This window comes from Cyphomyrmex costatus, unplaced genomic scaffold (assembly GCF_001594065.2).
Source record: "Cyphomyrmex costatus isolate MS0001 unplaced genomic scaffold, Ccosl1.0 scaffold193, whole genome shotgun sequence".
NCBI lineage: Eukaryota > Metazoa > Arthropoda > Insecta > Hymenoptera > Formicidae > Cyphomyrmex > Cyphomyrmex costatus.
Window position 1 is genome coordinate 1,313,924 of NW_017275965.1, and position 16,660 is coordinate 1,330,583.

General features: G+C 37.8%; 4 protein-coding genes across 6 annotated transcripts in view; 1 reads left to right on the forward strand and 3 right to left on the reverse strand.

Moving 5' to 3' along the window:
- Pdk (pyruvate dehydrogenase kinase) overlaps positions 1-2,512 on the reverse strand; it is a 17,807-nt gene extending 15,295 nt beyond the window's left edge. For both annotated transcript variants that reach the window (XM_018538357.1, XM_018538356.1), the window contains exon 1: positions 2,172-2,512. In XM_018538357.1, coding sequence (XP_018393859.1) covers positions 2,172-2,274 — 103 coding nt within the window. In that variant the 5' untranslated portion in view covers positions 2,275-2,512. The remainder of the gene's footprint in view (positions 1-2,171) is intronic.
- Positions 2,513-5,273: 2,761 nt separating this feature from the next.
- On the forward strand, positions 5,274-8,819 carry LOC108772698 (protein CDV3 homolog). Its single transcript, XM_018538290.1, has 3 exons — positions 5,274-5,576; positions 6,201-6,655; positions 6,797-8,819. Exons 1-3 carry the CDS (start codon positions 5,400-5,402, stop codon positions 6,933-6,935), a joined length of 771 nt encoding a protein of 256 aa, XP_018393792.1. The 5' UTR covers positions 5,274-5,399; the 3' UTR covers positions 6,936-8,819.
- A 486-nt stretch (positions 8,820-9,305) lies between these two features.
- LOC108772825 (putative gamma-glutamylcyclotransferase CG2811) lies at positions 9,306-11,140 on the reverse strand. Of its 2 annotated transcripts, XM_018538458.1 has the most exons (4): positions 10,635-11,140; positions 10,001-10,150; positions 9,592-9,713; positions 9,306-9,514 (listed from the first exon to the last, which is right to left on the reverse strand). In XM_018538458.1, exons 1-4 carry the CDS (start codon positions 10,842-10,844, stop codon positions 9,475-9,477), a joined length of 522 nt encoding a protein of 173 aa, XP_018393960.1. In that variant the 5' UTR covers positions 10,845-11,140; the 3' UTR covers positions 9,306-9,474. The 2 variants fall into 2 exon arrangements, with proteins under 2 accessions (XP_018393960.1, XP_018393959.1); XM_018538457.1 differs by having other exon boundaries at positions 9,306-9,713.
- Positions 11,141-14,179: 3,039 nt separating this feature from the next.
- Positions 14,180-15,626, reverse strand: LOC108772621 (uncharacterized). The gene is made up of 5 exons (XM_018538192.1): positions 15,566-15,626; positions 15,363-15,454; positions 14,671-14,741; positions 14,459-14,602; positions 14,180-14,375 (listed from the first exon to the last, which is right to left on the reverse strand). The coding sequence occupies exons 1-5, from the start codon at positions 15,624-15,626 to the stop codon at positions 14,180-14,182; spliced, it is 564 nt and encodes a 187-aa protein (XP_018393694.1).
- Between the last annotated feature and the right edge of the window lie 1,034 nt (positions 15,627-16,660).

Consider the following 16,660-nt stretch of genomic DNA (forward strand, 5'->3'; position numbering starts at 1 on the left):
TCTCTCTCTCTCTCTCTCTCTCTCTCTCTTTCTCTCTCTCTCTCGCGATCATGCTTCTAAATATCTCTAAATATCTCGTATTCTTTTGAGAAATATCGTATTCATTTGCGACTTTTAAATCGACTTCCTTTGAAAGTTTACTGTTACAATCAATATTTATTCATTGATTTTATCTATGGGTCTTGCGATAAAAACGTTTATTCTGTTATACTTGTGAGGTTCGTCTGCGTATAATATTATAATTATTTTTAATCCTCTGCCAGTGACATAAATTTTAACTCTTCCGTCAGCAATAGAAATCTTTGAGAAACAAAAAATTTTGTTTTATTCTGAATTATATAAAAATCTGGTATTTGTGATATACCTACTCATCAAAGTTATAACAAGATTTTACATAAAAGAAAAGAAGATTACATTGATTTATTTTTTTACAAATTTTATCTTTTAAAATTTATGATCAAAATATTAGTGGTGTAATTTTAAAAACTCCAATTACGGAGTTAACTTTAATCGGTCAAAGCAAAGTAATTATAAAAGTTATAATAATTCTAATTATTTAAATTGAATTAAATATACTCGGGATATTTTTGTAAAAATAAACTCTTATTTAATTTGACTTAATTCTTAATCCAATTTTTGGTTCGTGTAACTTTTTAACGTAATTACGTTAATTTTATATATAGTCCAAACTTTAATTTTAAACTTTTGTCAAGGAGAAACCATAACTTATTCCATCTTGATATCTTTGATCACGTGAATGTTTTATGATCATACATATATGCATAAATATTGTTAAGCCGTTCGCTGACGTGATAGAAAGAAAGGAATACAGTTGGGATTGTTTGTACATCCGGAGGGAATTGCATCATCCGTATATCGTTCTTTATCAACGAGAGTCACATGACAAGCCGGGTACCCTTTCATTTAATAACAAAAACAAAAGAGGAAAGGAATAAAGATAAAGCAGATGGATTTCGCTGCGAGATCGCTCCGAAAAATAAAAGTCCAAGTGTGTCTACAAAACGTAATGAATTTCTCATCGAATTTACACGTGTGCTATGCGTGAATGTTACACGGGAAGCGGAGTAGCATAATAACGTCGTTGTTATTTAACGCGTAAATTCAGTGACGCATTACTGTATATTGCGAGACGTTCACGTGGGGGACACCAAGGTCTTCGAGTTATGTCGAACTGTAGAAACTGTCATTAGAGAATAGATAATATTTCGTTAATTACAAAAAATCTGGATAACTGTAATCACTACGTGATTTTTATTGCTTTAAAAATAATATTATTTCTTCTCAGATTATTAGAGTTTTATAGATATATTAATAAGAACGACGAGGTTTAGGAATAATGTCTAAAAGAATCTTTTATATCTCGAATGTTATGATTCGAGTGTTCGAGTTTATGTTAATGAAAAGAAAGGAAAAAAAAAATAGAAAGTTTAAGAATGTACACTGAAAAAATATATTAAATCTGAAATAAATGTTCCTTTGAATAGTACTAATAAGTAAATATTTATTATACTTACAATGAATAAGTATTTCATTTATGAAAAAGGATGGTATAGTTAAACCAAATTAACGGTATAATTTTGTATGAAATAGGATAAATATTAGTTTACACATTTTTAGTGAATATATTTACTTCAAACTTTACAGCAAATTTATTAAAATTAAAATCTTTTTAATAATATATTTTTCAAATATTCAGTTAATACTATTGAAACAAATATTTATTTATTAAATTTAGTACATTTTTTCAGCGCAACACACGTGATGTGAAACCTTGCAAGAAGCGTATGTTCCACGATTTCCAATGAAGTATGTGTACACAAATCAGAGATATAATTATTCTAATCGAATATTTTGAGTTCGTAATCGCCGTTAAAGAAATTTTAAACAACCGGCACAACGCGGAGCCGAAAGCTCCGGCCGCGTCACGTCACGCGTCGGGTCGTAATTTAGTCATCTCGCGCATCAATCGTATTTAATTGACATAATAAGCAGTGCGGCGATCGGACGTAACGTGATGTAAAACACGTATACAGTTCTACCCTACGCTACATGACGTGACGAAAAACGACGCGCTGAACAGGCCGAAACTATAACGCTTTGCGTCAAAGTGTCTATAGAGTTGAGGGTATAATATAAGGGCGAGGACTTACCGAAATCGATGAACTGTTTTATCGAGAGCGGCGAGGGGTTGAATTGCGAGTAGAAGTCCAACATCTTGCCGATGTTGCCCAGGCAGTTTCGTGTGAGCTTCATCCCGCGGCGTGTCGTTACACATCAAACCCAGCACGATCGTGCTTGGTTCGCCGCGCGTGTTGGCTGAGCGGGCGAAGCGAGCTGCGGCCGAATCGCGGCCGTGTTTCCGCGGCCGTGGGAGATCGTCGCAAGGGAAACGCCGTTCGCGTTTTTTTTTCCTTGGTGCTCGGTGGCGGCAGAAGATGCGCGGGAGACGGACCGCCGCCGGTGGTCAGCACAACCGTGAAGAAATCGTGTCAACGAGTGCCGAGTACTGAGTACACCGCGGAGCGCGGTGCAGTATATGCGGGATCCGCGCCGGGCCGCGCATGCGCGATGCGACTCGTTCGCCGCGTCAGGGGAATCAACGTTAACATCGGAACTAGGGTGTCCGAATAATATTCGAATAAATGGACAAAAAGTGAATGAATACACTTCCTTTTTATACGTCAAGAAACGAACAAATATTTTTTTCATTCCATTCGAATGAATATTTTTTTAATGTAATTAAGAACATTTTCATTTTGTATTCACTTTTACTTTGTATTATCCGCACATAGCTTTTGTAAGCAGGATAAAACAGAAATCTTCATTCATTTTTTTTTTTTACTTAAAATTTGAATTCGGACATAAAATCACGAAGATGTTTACTATCTATTCTTAGCAAGGTCGCCAAAGATTATCTACGAGCTTCTAGTACCAGCGTACCTATAGAGAGTGTATTTTCTTATGATCCTGACTTACTTGTAAATAATCTTTTAACTGCTGATGGAGTTCGTAAAATATTTTGCTTTTAGGCTTGGTTAAAGCTTGGAAAAAATATGATGAGAAAATAAAAGCTATCGCTGAAGTTTTTGTTGGGAATAAATAAAAAATGTATTGCTCCTTAAAATATTTTTTAAATTTCTAAGTCCTTTCCTTTAAAAAACTGGATGTTACAATGACAAAAATTAATAAATTTCATTTTTTTTACTTAAAAGACATCAAAATGCCAGTTATAATTAACGATTGCTCATTGGAGCTTTCTTTTTCAGTTTATCTATCTTTTGTTTGAGTGAATACGAATACTCGTTAAATATTCATAATTTTTTTGTGAATGAATGTTTTTTGAAGACCCAAAATTTTGAATGAATATATGAATAATACATTTTCTTTTACAAGAAAAATTTGAACAAATATAATTTGAAGCTCAATTATAAATTTTTGTATTTATCGGGCACACTACATCAGACGGAGCTCATTGCACGTATATTTAATTCTAATGCGCTTCGAGTAGATACCTTAGTTTTCAAGTAATTAGAGGATGCTTTCCATTAGAAACTCAAGTTGCAAACATCATCAGGAAGAAACAAAGATTGAACGACACACACACACACACACTGCAGTATCATCAAATGGAAAGAGAGCATCCAAAATTATTTTGAAGTTCCTAAATAATTATGTTTTGGAACGCAGTTCTAGAGATGAATAATACACTCTTAAAATTAGTACGTTTGAACTTCAGATTCTACAACTCTTTGTTTGACTCTTATAATTGCAGTTAATGCGTCTTTAATTCGAGACGTTTTGAATCTCGAGGGTTCCAAGCGTCTGGAAGTTTTCAAATTTTGGATGTCTGATACGTTTAGAAGTACCGTCATTCTTCTAACTTCACGCAAATCGCTTCGCTAAGTTTTATTGGTGAAAGTGAGTGTACTCCAGCATGCAAAAAGTATTTTTAACAAAAAATACATATAAATGGTACGTATATAAATATATTCCAAATATAGAAACAAGCCAGTAACATCCTTCTGACAGCATTTTGTCTGTCAAAAAAAAAAAGATAATTTTAGTAAGACTGGAATCAGACTAAACATTGAAAATTGAGATTGAAGATTGAAAGACTGAAATTTGGCCAATCAAAATAATAAGAGCTAAAATACCTTTAAATATTCTTAATAGTCAAATTTCAATCTTTAATCTTCAATGTCAATGCGTAGACTGATTCCGGCCTTTCGGGGAGTCGTGTGGCTTCGCACGTTAGGCGACGGACTCGTGAACTGCGGATCCGGGTTCGAATCCGCCTGCTCCCCATATATTTTCAATTCAATTTGGTAAAATAATACTCGTCCGCTTGAGATTACTTGGTAGAGTGACTTCGTTTGCTTGATTAAGAGCATGTAAGATTACTCGTTTGAACATAGAATCTACTCGTTTAAATTTTCGTTCTGGCCGTATAATTTCCCAGTTTTTGGGATTCAGTGCCATTAATCGAATACGAATACGAATGATTCCGGCCTACGTGCGCTTTGTTTCAATCATTCGGTTATTCATATTCCGGAAGTGACGCGCGGCGCCATCTGTCGTCTCCCGCAACGACACGGGGAAACAAATAACCTTTACGTTCTTGCGCGCCTTTCACAGGACGTTTCTTTTCAACGTCTTTTTTTTTTTCCACTGTTCGAGAACTCGCGTTGTCGACGAATCGGCGTGAACGCGTTCCACACGCTGGACTTGTGAATGCATCGAGAGGCAGGCGAGTCGTCCATCGTGTGCGCGTCGAGGCACGAAGTTTTTAGGTTAGGAGCACTCGTGGCCAGAGCGTCCGATCTTCTGCTGACCGGACGGCGTGCGCCTTGCGCGACCCGCGCGATTTTGCGTTTCGAGGGGTGGAGACGAGTCGCGCGGTCCGCGCCAAGTATCCGCCGGTGTCACGAGACGAGTTTTCTTCCTTCGCTGTTTCTCGAGTCAGCGAGAAATTTCGCTCGCGTAATCATTCTGTCCCTTCTCGAGTTCTCGAACGTTCAGGCGTGCGCTTGACTCTAGTTCACACTGGATGCGATGGGCGATGAACGACGAGCGATATCCAATAAAAGCTTCGCTTTAGCTCACACGACAATGTAAAGCAGAGTTCTTATTGGTTGTCGCTCGTCGCGCATCGCTCATCGCGCCTAGTGTGAACTAGGCATCATAACTCGCGCGTCGGCGCTGCCGACTTCCGGCGGAGGCAAGCCCATGTGGACGAGAACAGCGGATATCACGGCCACGACCAGTCCGTGATCAAGCGTGTTCTCGGCGTGCCAGTAATCGCACGTTCTCACGCGTCGCAGAATCATCTGCCCCACCGGTTGTCCCCCGCCGCGCCATCCGGACTCCGTCGCGTCGCCATGGCAGACCTGGACGACTTTTTCGCCAAGAAGGACCGAAAGAAGGCCAAGGGTAAGAAATTCGCCACGACCGACGAGGTCGCCAAGAAGCTGGAAGAAACGGGCAAACGGCTGGAGAAGCCTAAACCGAAGGAGAAGCCAGCGAATCCTGAAGGCGAGGATTCTCAGCACACCGAGGTAAGGCGGTGACGGGGACAGTGACGGGGACAGCGACGGGAACGGTGATCCTTCCACGCGTTTTTTTTTTTTCACCGTCGATTCCGGAACCTCGTGTCTGCGCCACGGCGCTGCCATGTTTGTTCCCACGAAGGGGGAACGGTCGCGTGGAAAAAGCTGATGGTGACGACGCGCGACGTTCCCCGAAAGCACCCCGGGCGTCTCGGAACGCCTTACGTAATCGTCGGACACGCCGGATCGACCACGCGCGTTTTACGGCAGCTGTTTCACGTGCACGTGTTCTTCGGCGCTTCCTCCCGCCCCCCTCCCTCCCTCCCCTCTCCGCTTCTTCTGTAAAAGGGAAAATGGGTTGGATATTTCGTAAATACTTAGCGAAGAGCTAAGTATGCAATGTGACAATTAGGTGAACATTTTCTCTCGTAATCCTTCGAAATTATCTTCTTGAAAATTGTAATTGCATTAATTGAGGAAACATTATGAGACGTGAAGTATTTTTTATCACGAGTCATGGATTTGATATTCATGAGAATCAAGCGATTTGCGAAAGATTTGGTGAATTTCTGTAGTGATAGTTCAAGGTAAATTAGGAAGTGAAAATATGTCATGAATGTATCTTATTTTCAGGATGAAGATGAGTGGAAAGAGTTTGAGGAGGAGAAGAAGGATTATAGTGGTTTAAAAATCGGACATTTAACAGTAAATGATAGCGTCGACGCGGAATCGGACGACGAGAGGGGTACCTTTGAAGTCAGTTCTGATGGCGAGTGCGGCGAGGGTGGCACAAAGTACACGGGACCATGGAAGAAACCGGATCTGCCGCCAGAAACACCGGAGGTGGTGCCGACACCACCCGCGCCTCCGGTTGCTGCTGCTGCCGCCACCACCACCGCCGCCGCCGCGACCGCCTCCACTGGAAATAGTTACAAAGCCCCCCATTTAAGAAATCAACCAACATTCGCTAGTCCGCGACCACGAGGAAGAAATGTCGCACCTGATATAAATAGTGAGGAATACTTCCCCACACTGAACTCCAAGCCTCAGCCGCAAAATAATGGCAGTGGTCCATGGGGTAGTAGACGGTAAGATGACAAGCAAGGTCTCCATAATAATGTTCCATTAGCTTCAGAGCAAAATGTTTGTCATGCGAACGAAGAGGAGTAATGTTGAGTTGCACCAAGTGACGATGTGTTTAAATATACGACGAGTGATTTTAATTACAGACGGCGTGAGGAGGGAGTGTTTGAAGAAGTGCGCAACCGAGGTGGCAGTAGATCGTACAACGTGCCAGAATCGCAAGCTCAAACACCCAAGCTCTCGCTTGGCAACAAGTACGGCGCCTTATCGCAAGATCAGAGCTGAAAACGCCTGTCTCGATGGAATCAAATACGCAATCAATATCACATCGTCGCCCCTCCCTGCTTCGTGGCCCAACCTCATCGAGAAAATCTATTTTCTAGACTAGGACGCAGTGTATATTATAGAACGTGCATGCACGTACATACGTCCCAACTTCGTGAAATTCCGGGGATACTAATTCCGGTTCTCTCTCGTTGGCGATGCTAAAATGATCATGGGACCGATCGTCGATCCTAAGTATTTGCACACACGTGCGCTCATGAACCTTGTAACTAACTCGAAATGAATACCGCATGTGCGCAAGCTTATTTTCATACCGTGTAGACACAACGTGGAAATCGATTTTTATATTTAATTTTTTGTAATCAGCATAGTGTGTAGTATGCTGCTTCCAAGAAAGCGCCAGGACGAATGGATGACGACGTTCGAATTTTCAAAAAAAGTGGCGGACCGGAACAACATTGTTACCGTGAGTATGTGTTATCGTCACGCGCGGATTGTAGTCTAAAGAAAAAAGTATCGTTCGTTAAGGTATTTTATGTATATTCGCACTTTCTTTTTTTTTATACGGTGCTATATTTTATTTATCGTGCATAATTACTGCCACGATCGATGCCTTCTCATTGAGTATTATCGATGTAAATAGGACTGATCATTCGTTGACGTCCGAACACGATAAACTTCGAGATCGGTACGGTAACGTCGAGATCGAAATTCACGATTAATCTAAGCGGCTCTGTTCAAGAGCTACCTTTGAATAATAGTCTCGAAGGATCGCGAGATGCTTCTTGAGTCTTTCCTCTTCTTTTCTCTTTCTCTCCGTCTCTCTCTCTATTTTTCTCTCCACTTTCGAAGGAGAGTGTCGCTTCGCTCAAAATGGCAATGTCGGTCAACGAACGGAAATTTCTAGATAAAAATTAAGGTATAAATATATATTATATGTATATTATTAATCAAATTTCGTGGGGTTGGGCTTTCGAATGGTGCGGAATCAATAAGGGTGACGACGAAATAACACGAACGCAACTTTGAGTGAGAGTAACGAGGGGCAAAATAGTTAATTAAAAACATGAAACACAAGCTACCGTGTCGCAGTGGTGTTGTGTTACAAAATAGGAGGGAGAAAGACATACGCATACACTCGTGTTAAACATAAAATGGAAATCCTATGTACGCTTTTGTTGACACTTGTATAATTCTCTTTTTGTTGATATGAGAATTTCTTTCCCACGATGAAAAGAATATATGGCAAATAAATATCGATTCCGTTTCTTGGGAGACGGTTTCTCGTTATTGGCGGATCCTCCTCGGCGGGGTGACGCGTGTTATTTACGCAATGAGGGGAATGCCATACAGAAACGGTAGATAATAATAAGAATTCTTGTATAGCGTGTGATAAAATGTGATTATTTATAAATAAATTTCTTAGGATAACTCGTACGTACTGCCTCCGAGCATTTTTTTTTAATTTGCCGTACTGTATATCATCGATCGACCGATTCCTGAAGCGCAGCACACAATCGTGTTGCAAGCAATCGCTTGTGTGCGTGAACGATCCGGCCGGTCGTCTTTTTATGAGCACGATCAATGGATCGAAAATACGGCAGTGGAGTTAACAACGCATTGATTATAGCGCCAGGAGAAGTTTAATTTAAGCAAGCGGTGGAAAACGCGCAATACCGGTGCCTCTTGGAGACAGTTTCGAATTGATTTTGATCGTCGCGGCAACGCGGACTAGCCTGCCCTTTGTTACAGAATAGTTGAGATACAATAATTTTATCGCTACTGTTACATGAGAGCGAGCGATAGAATGACAGGAAGTGAGAGTGCGCGAAAATGTGGGATGCGAGCGTACGTGACGTATTTAATAAAATTCAATCACACCGAGATACTTGCATGTTTCTTCCGTTCCTTCATTTGCAAAGTCCTATTTTATATGTTCACTGTCGGTTAAGTCTTTCCACTCAAAGATAAAAAAAAAACGGATTATTATATTGTTCAGGCCCACAAGAAGTATCTTTCTTTTTTCTCAAAAGGAGGGAATAGTAAAAGAGTGTTCAGTAGTAAAACGAACTTATAGATATAAAACAGAACTTAAAGGTATATATGTATAAAAGGCTCATGCATGCATTATGCCAGATATACTTAATTCGCGCGATATCTTCGCTTTGCTCAGCATATATACTGTATTTCAATTTTTCAAGTTTTGTCATTTTTTATAAGCTTATTTTTAAAAGTATAAGGTTTGTGTAAAATTAAAAAAAATATATCGAACTAATATATATATATATATATATATATATATATATATAAATCTATTAAATAAAAATAATTTATGTGTATAAATTATTTTTATCTAATTGGTTAGAGATGGAATTGTTTCCTCTTAAAAGATGTAGCTTTGAAACTTTATGCCACTGTCCGTAGAGTTATACAAAACAGCCTTACTCATTGTTTTCTACCGTTACTTTCCCCGAATTTACAAAGATTAACGGTATCTATCATGGGAGAGAGCACTCGCCATGACAGTGTAATCAGATATTCAAAGAACGTCGTCGATGCTCGATGCCTCCTCCTCGTAGCTGCAAAGAGACAAAAGTTGCCGGCAATGATTTATAGCACCTCTTTTCTGTGATCGTAGGACGGATCGCGAACATACTTCTCGCAATACTTCAGCCCATGACTTCCGTTGTTAGAGTAAGATGCGTACATGGCACCGTCTAGTAGAGAGGACCTGAATTTTGGCAAAAAGTATACCCAAGCTTTCGTCGACTCGCTGACCTGAAAGGAGTGCGTTCGCGTTAGAAGAAAAGTATACATGCCTGCGTGTGTTCTGCCAGAAATAAAAATTAGGAAGTCGAATGTAAATAGAAGAGTGACAGAAGTCCAAACGAAGCTTCTAAGAGGAAATTGAGGCAACAAAACGTAAAAACGTTTATGCTTCCTTTATGTTCTGTTGTCTCAAATTTCGCCTCTTTGGAGTTTCGTTTTAATTTGTGTCACTTTCCTTACATTCGATTTAAGCTCTGATTTTTATTTTCGCCAGAATACGTGCGTAAGTCCATTACCTCTTCGAAAGTTTTTCCGGGCTTAAGCGAAGCTTCCGACGTCAGCAAAACTGTTTCTTCCGTTCGCACGTAAAACTTTGGGTGTTCCTCTAATTCGTCCAGTCTTTCCATCATGTTGGAATCTACATCGTATATCTCTCCGAACACGTACTGTTTAAAAGAAACGTTCTATTGACGTCAATCACGATTGACGTAGCATTACGAATAAAGAGAATTCTTTAAATTGGTATTAAAATCGCAAGCAGTAAGGATCATTAAAGTGGACGGTAATGGAAAAGTTAATTAATTAATTTAAGTTAATTAGTTAACTAATTTAAATTAGTTAACCAGTTTACTAATTAAAATTAGTTAACTAGTTAATTAATTTAAGTTCTTCAAGGACTTCTAGTAGAACAATTCATTGGCAATATTTTACAAGTATTAGCATACATTAAGGATATATTGGGCCAATATTGCGCCAATGAATTGTACTACTAGGAAAAGGCCTTGAAGAACTTAACTTGAATTAATTAACTAGTTTAAATCTTCCATTACCGTCCACTTTAATGATCCTTACTGCTTGCGATTTTAATTCCAATTTAAATAAGAATTCTTTTATTCGAAGAACTTAAAACTAAGTTCTTTCTCAACTCACGTTGCCAGTATTGGGTTTTTTCAGCAGCATCGGGATGTTATACTTCGTGGCGATCACCAAAGGATACTGGACCGTCGTTCTGCCGAGGCCTAGGAACTTGGCGTAGCCATTCGCGGTGTCCTTAATGAGGCCGTGATTCGGTTCGCCTCGTTTCAACGTGCCGTACACGAATATGCGGTGCAGCGGACTCTTGAACAAGTTTTCGTACATTTTCGAAAGTCCCGGAGAGCCGGATTACACGTGACTTCCGGTTGACACTATTACACCCGGATGCGCCGGTGGACTGTCGATTTATTCGCGCGGCGATTATGTCACGTTCACGTGACCAATTTACAGATAAGTCTTATCGATAAGAACAAGAGTCTTAATAGATATTATATATCTATTATGTGTATATTTTACAACAGAAATGTGAAGGTCAAAGAAGATTACGAGAGACTGTTTTTCAAAAAGTATCGTTCGAATCTCTCGGCACTCTGAGAACGTTTGAGATCTACCCGAGTCATATATCCGCTCATAAGAACCGCAAAAAGAAAACGGAGAACTTAACAACACATGCAGTATAATCAGTATAACCAGTAGGAGCACTCTGCACTTGTTCTTGTCGGCACCTTTAATGTCCACGTGGAGGTCACGTGATCATATACACCAGCTTAACGTCAGGACCGAGTAGAGGAATATTTATTTTTCAAAGATTATTGTAAAACGTATGTTCGCATTCTATTTCATTGAATCAAATTAGAAACAAAAGTTCCATAGGCAATGACTCAGATCTGCGACCTATGTATTTTTGCGCATTTTTTTCGTGGAATGTTCCTTATACTAGTTATATAACTGCGATACAGTTGTACTATGTATATAAAGTGTCGTTTACAATGAGATTTTTTAAGCGTAAGAAATTGACCAATCACAGATGAATGTGAGGAAAATAAGCAACTATTATAGGTAATTTTTTTACGGATGAAGGTTGAAGCTTAACTTTCACGTCTTAAAATTTCATTGTAAACGCAGCTTAAGCTGACGCGATAGATAGAATGTCGATGCTAGATGTCAGTGCTATCGATTGGCGCGATTATTTAAATTTATATTTATCTCCGTCACATAAAACATTATTCGATTTCAAATGTAAAAGCAAGTAATAAAGCGTGAGCAGAGCTTCATTTTGAATTGTTTTATCAAATCACTCTTCTATTTATTGCATACACATTATTTAACAAAAAAAACATTTTTTTTTTTAATTTAGACCGTGCTGCTGTATGCGAGACACAAACTACTTAACTTCACGATTTTATCTTCCACATTTTACTTTTATTATCACTTTTTACACACCAATGTCGAACAGACACGAAAATAACGATCGTGGAATGGAATCGCAATTTTAGTAACTTTACAGAGAAAAATGGTTGATTTCTAAGAATGCACGTAAAATACAACATAAACGCGTGATTCAGAATTTACAATATATGGTACTTTGTTATTGTATAATAACGTCGACTCTCGTTACCTCGTCTGATAAGAAATCCGCATCCGAATTTTTCTTGGGCGGAAGGGAGTAAAAGGAATCCAGCTCTATAATGGCGATGTTAACGAGCACAGCAACGGTAGCGATGTGCAGTAACATTTCACGAAGTGCAATGACCGAAAATGACAGTAGTCGTGGTACGAAGCTCATGCTCGGATACCCTCGATACAAAGGGTATCGCATACTGAGTATTGTGAGATAAGATAAGATTTCATCCAATAAGATCTCCGAATAATTGCATCACTGATCATACCACCCCATATGGTGTGCGACGAACTCAATTCGAGAATTACGAGTCGGATTTAAAGATGAAGTCCCTGTAAAAAGAGAAGAAAAGAATTCCTGTGAAAATGATAATTTTGCTGGAAAAAATTCAGCGAGATCAGCACCGGCTGATTGTCGGCTGAATGAAATTGCAGACATTCTTTTATACAGTTTTTTTTACTCCACAATACAGTCCTTTCTTTCAATCGCCATTTCCTAGTGATCTTTTATAAATAAATTGTAATAAATAAACGAATACTTCACAACAATATGTTAACTCACGTAATATTTTCGTTTAAAAATATTAATGTAAAAGAATCTTTGCATGATATTAAAAAGCTAATTGAATAAGTAAGGAAATTAGCACTGACTTTTGAAGTCTTAATTATAAATGTTTTAAATAGAAAAATGTTAGAAACCAAAGCGATCGACGAGAATAATCAATTAAGAGAAATCATAACTGTACACTGATTTTGTGCCGCAAGACTTCGCTTTCAACCGATACGATGGAATCTTCAAAGTCTTTAAAGTTCGCATCTCGTATTGTTTGATACTTCTGTCGTCTGCGACACAAAAGTTCTTGAAACGTTGTCCAGTCTTCATCCTTTTTAATGTCATTACCCTATATAATTATAGGGACAGAAACTTGCAAAGTAAAAATATCTTGGATATTGACACTGCATGTGATTTAAAAACGGTTACCTCCAAAAATACATGTAGCAACCCTCTGCTGTAATTACCTAATAGCATATAATTCTGGTAATGCAGACACGACACCAGTTTCTTCAACGTTTTATTCGTCAGGCGATTAACTAAACGTAGACACGTAATTTGTAGCAATAAGTTGTTCGTGTTCAACAGAAATCAGCTGACCACGTACATTTATATATAATACAATGAAAACTTACAACTTAGGCTCAAATGTTGCAAATTCAAATTTCCACTAGTCATTACACAACCGTTTATTGCTACAGTTTCTTTTGTAAATGGATGATTAATATTGTTGTCCGGAAGTTTTTTTGATATCTGCAAGCCTCTTGATACATGTATTACAGAACATTAATGATTAAAGGAAAATGATAAAAATTATATTAATAATACTTGAATGGAGCTGTCAGACATCGACGGAGAATTAAATGAGATTCTCATCTTTGATGACGAATTATTTTGACTCGCTGCATTTTGAGAACTATTTTATGTATATGTAAAGCAAACTTTAAAGCAAATTGCAGAAAAGCGTTAAACATACTTATTTTAGAATTTTGGAGTAGATTTTGATATTGAAATGTTTCATTTTCTCTCAATTGTTCTTTTTCTTGAGTGTTTCGGCTGTCCAACTATAAATAATATAAACTATAATGATATATAATCATTGGTTTATTAACAAATAAAATGTAACATTACGGCGAAATAATGTATCAACCTTGCCCTCCAATTCGATAAATCTGCGACGTCTAAGGTCGACGATTTCTTCATGAGTCAAAGTGGACCTATCGCGTTATATATCATTAAAGATAACGGCTTAAATTAAGAAATTTGTCTAAATTAATCGCTACTGTCAAAGATACATGGCAAGTTCCTGGATTATCAGTGAAGCGCCGTCGTCTTGTATCTCGTTTCCGGTTAACACCACGCTCTGCAAAGATCTACGAATATGTCAGCGAATGTTACATTTTATTAAAACTACTTTTGCACAGAGAGAGAGAGAGAGAGAGAGACAGATTAGTGTCATCAATCAAATTAAAATTTTGAGAAACATTTAGAAGCTACATAACCGATTAGTTCGAAGCATCGCAGCGATATACTCGGCACCAATGTCCGTAATATCGTTATTCGCCACATTAAGAGCGATCAATTTTGGGTCGTTTGGTGGGTCCCGATACTTCAACTCGTTTGCGATCTTTCGTATACCGTTATCGGATAATTTACACATCCTCAGTGACAGATAGCGTAAACTGGAACATGCATTTTTTCGTATAAATCAGGCGTTCGTCGCGAGAATTATATCGGATGGGATTATATTGAATTCGCGATGCACTTTTTTGCCGGTGCGCAAAGCAGATAACAATTCTCTTGCACATTCGGATTGTCATCCAGATTCAAATCGTTCAAACATTCAAATTCCGTCAGCATTTGTGCTATCTGCAGGATACCATAGGCATTTATCTGACAACTGGGTAATCTGAGAGAACACAATTATCAGTTGTCACAATGTCAAATTACGTGGTCGATTTTCAAATTTTGTCTTACTTAAGCACCGTGACAGTGTTGTATTTCTGCAGCGTAGTGTTCAATGCATCGAGGATGCAAATCGATACTTCCTGTCGTGCAATATGAAAAATATTAACAAGCACATGAAGGCGCATATATCATTATAATTAATTGTAAATTCTATAATTTGTAAACATTAATGTATTTCCACGACTTATCTTTACATTCCAGTTTCCGTACAGTCTCCATCTTTTTAGGATTTTCAAAAGAAACGTAAAAGATAGGGATATTCTGGTCCATTTTGACCCTAAATAAACCGTGAATTTCAAAACCCGATGAGAATATTCAGGAATAGTCGGAATATTTATAGCAAATTCGGTTTAAATGCTTTAACGCATTGATGCATATTAAAGCTATGGCACTTTGATTTAGTCTGAGTGTAAAATGAAATAAAATTATCTCTAATATATATTAAAGCAGCATATAATAAAGTGTATCAAGAATTTCGCGGTTTAATTTATTTATATATTTATATAAGACACACATCTTTACATCGACTTGTGTACGATGGCTTTAATGTGCATCAAATTAGTGCATCAAATACTTCTTTTTTGGTTCAATCTTTGTGTATTGTTCTATGCCATCTCTGATCTGTAAAAGAGCAATGTTTCTGTAATCGAAATGAATTATACAAGCAGGTTTTTGCTATAATAATATTTCTGAAAATTTACCACAAAACTAGGTAACTGTTCTATGTCATATTCCTCGCAATGTGTCAAAAATTCTGTAATAAAATTTTCTTGAGAGTTCTTTCTCGAATAATCTGTTGCAGCAAATAATATTAATGAAAAATATAATATATCAATTATGTTAATAATTCTACATTTCTATTTTTCTTTTAATTCCTTATAACTTTTCTAACAAAAATACTAACTGTTTATTGAGGATTCTCGATCTTTTATTGACGCAGCATGCTTGCTTCTTCTGCTTGACATGTTTAACCTCCTAATATTGTTTATTCAGCGATTTCTATTGTGAATAGAAGAATAACAAAATGACAAAAAGCGTTCAATATATATAATGGCCGCTTACAAAAGAAAACAGCATTTAGTGAACACTTTGTGTCGATTGAATTATACTTTATGGATCTAAAAAATAATCCTATTTCAACGAAGAAAACTTCCAACTGTTGTAAAATAAACATTATTACTGTTGAACTCTATCAAAATAATATAATATATATAGTATGATGAATTCGGAACTTTAAAGTATGAAAATCAAAATTCTCGATTTACAAAAATTTGTTTATATACGAGGGGATTTTTTCAAGATTATATATTTATTTCTTGCACAAAAAAGGAGTATTATTTTTTACAGTAATTATGTAAGTCCCTCTTCTTTTATAATACACTTGGTGTATTTAAAAGCTTTTAAATATTTTCTAAAAAACTTTTTACTCTCAAATTGTTGAGTGATTATTATTACAGATTTTTCCAGAATAGAAATTCTTGATTTTTAATATTTCATCTTGTAATTGAAACAAGTCGACCTTTTACATATAATATATTCGCAGAGCACTGGGGATGTCTACGGCACCCCTCATTGCGAACATGACATGTAATCTAATGCTCGGGAAATATAGGGGTGACTAACCCCTACGAAGCCACGCGTAACCTAAATGAGGGGGGGAAAGGGAGAGAGACGGGGAAAAGCCTTCAGGAAAAGTATTGAACGAGCTTTGATGCATGGTTACGTAACAGGAGGCGGCGAAGATCGAGTCGCGCGATAAAGACTGGCTCTGTCGGGCTTTGTAAGATTAAAGTCTGTAATTATGGACGCTGTGGGGACGATTACCAAAATGATTTGTGTCTCGAGGGCCTTAACGGCGCCGCAAATGACGCCCGTGAAACTCTAGGCTCAATCGATGACACATCTCGTGCTATGAGGGGATAAACGGAAAGCTGTCTTAAATCGATGTTGCACGCGCTTGACTAATAAAACAAAATTCTAGGTTATAAATCTTTATAGG

What these genes read in the sequence shown, in the direction of transcription:
- LOC108772825 (XM_018538457.1), bottom strand. Translation starts at nt 10,844, where the DNA reads ATGTACGAAAACTTGTTCAAGAGTCCGCTGCACCGCATATTCGTGTAC. An exon ending in AAAAACCCAATACTGGCAAC is followed by an intron (nt 10,151 to 10,634) that starts GTGAGTTGAGAA and finishes TCTTTTAAACAG; the next exon opens with TACGTGTTCGGAGAGATATA. An exon ending in CCGGAAAAACTTTCGAAGAG is followed by an intron (nt 9,714 to 10,000) that starts GTAATGGACTTA and finishes CACTCCTTTCAG; the next exon opens with GTCAGCGAGTCGACGAAAGC.
- LOC108772621 (XM_018538192.1), bottom strand. Translation starts at nt 15,626, where the DNA reads ATGTCAAGCAGAAGAAGCAAGCATGCTGCGTCAATAAAAGATCGAGAA. An exon ending in TCGAGAATCCTCAATAAACA is followed by an intron (nt 15,455 to 15,565) that starts GTTAGTATTTTT and finishes TTGCTGCAACAG; the next exon opens with ATTATTCGAGAAAGAACTCT. An exon ending in CTTTGCGCACCGGCAAAAAA is followed by an intron (nt 14,376 to 14,458) that starts GTGCATCGCGAA and finishes TGCATGTTCCAG; the next exon opens with TTTACGCTATCTGTCACTGA.
- LOC108772698 (XM_018538290.1), top strand. Translation starts at nt 5,400, where the DNA reads ATGGCAGACCTGGACGACTTTTTCGCCAAGAAGGACCGAAAGAAGGCC. An exon ending in AGGATTCTCAGCACACCGAG is followed by an intron (nt 5,577 to 6,200) that starts GTAAGGCGGTGA and finishes TCTTATTTTCAG; the next exon opens with GATGAAGATGAGTGGAAAGA. An exon ending in GGTCCATGGGGTAGTAGACG is followed by an intron (nt 6,656 to 6,796) that starts GTAAGATGACAA and finishes TTTTAATTACAG; the next exon opens with ACGGCGTGAGGAGGGAGTGT.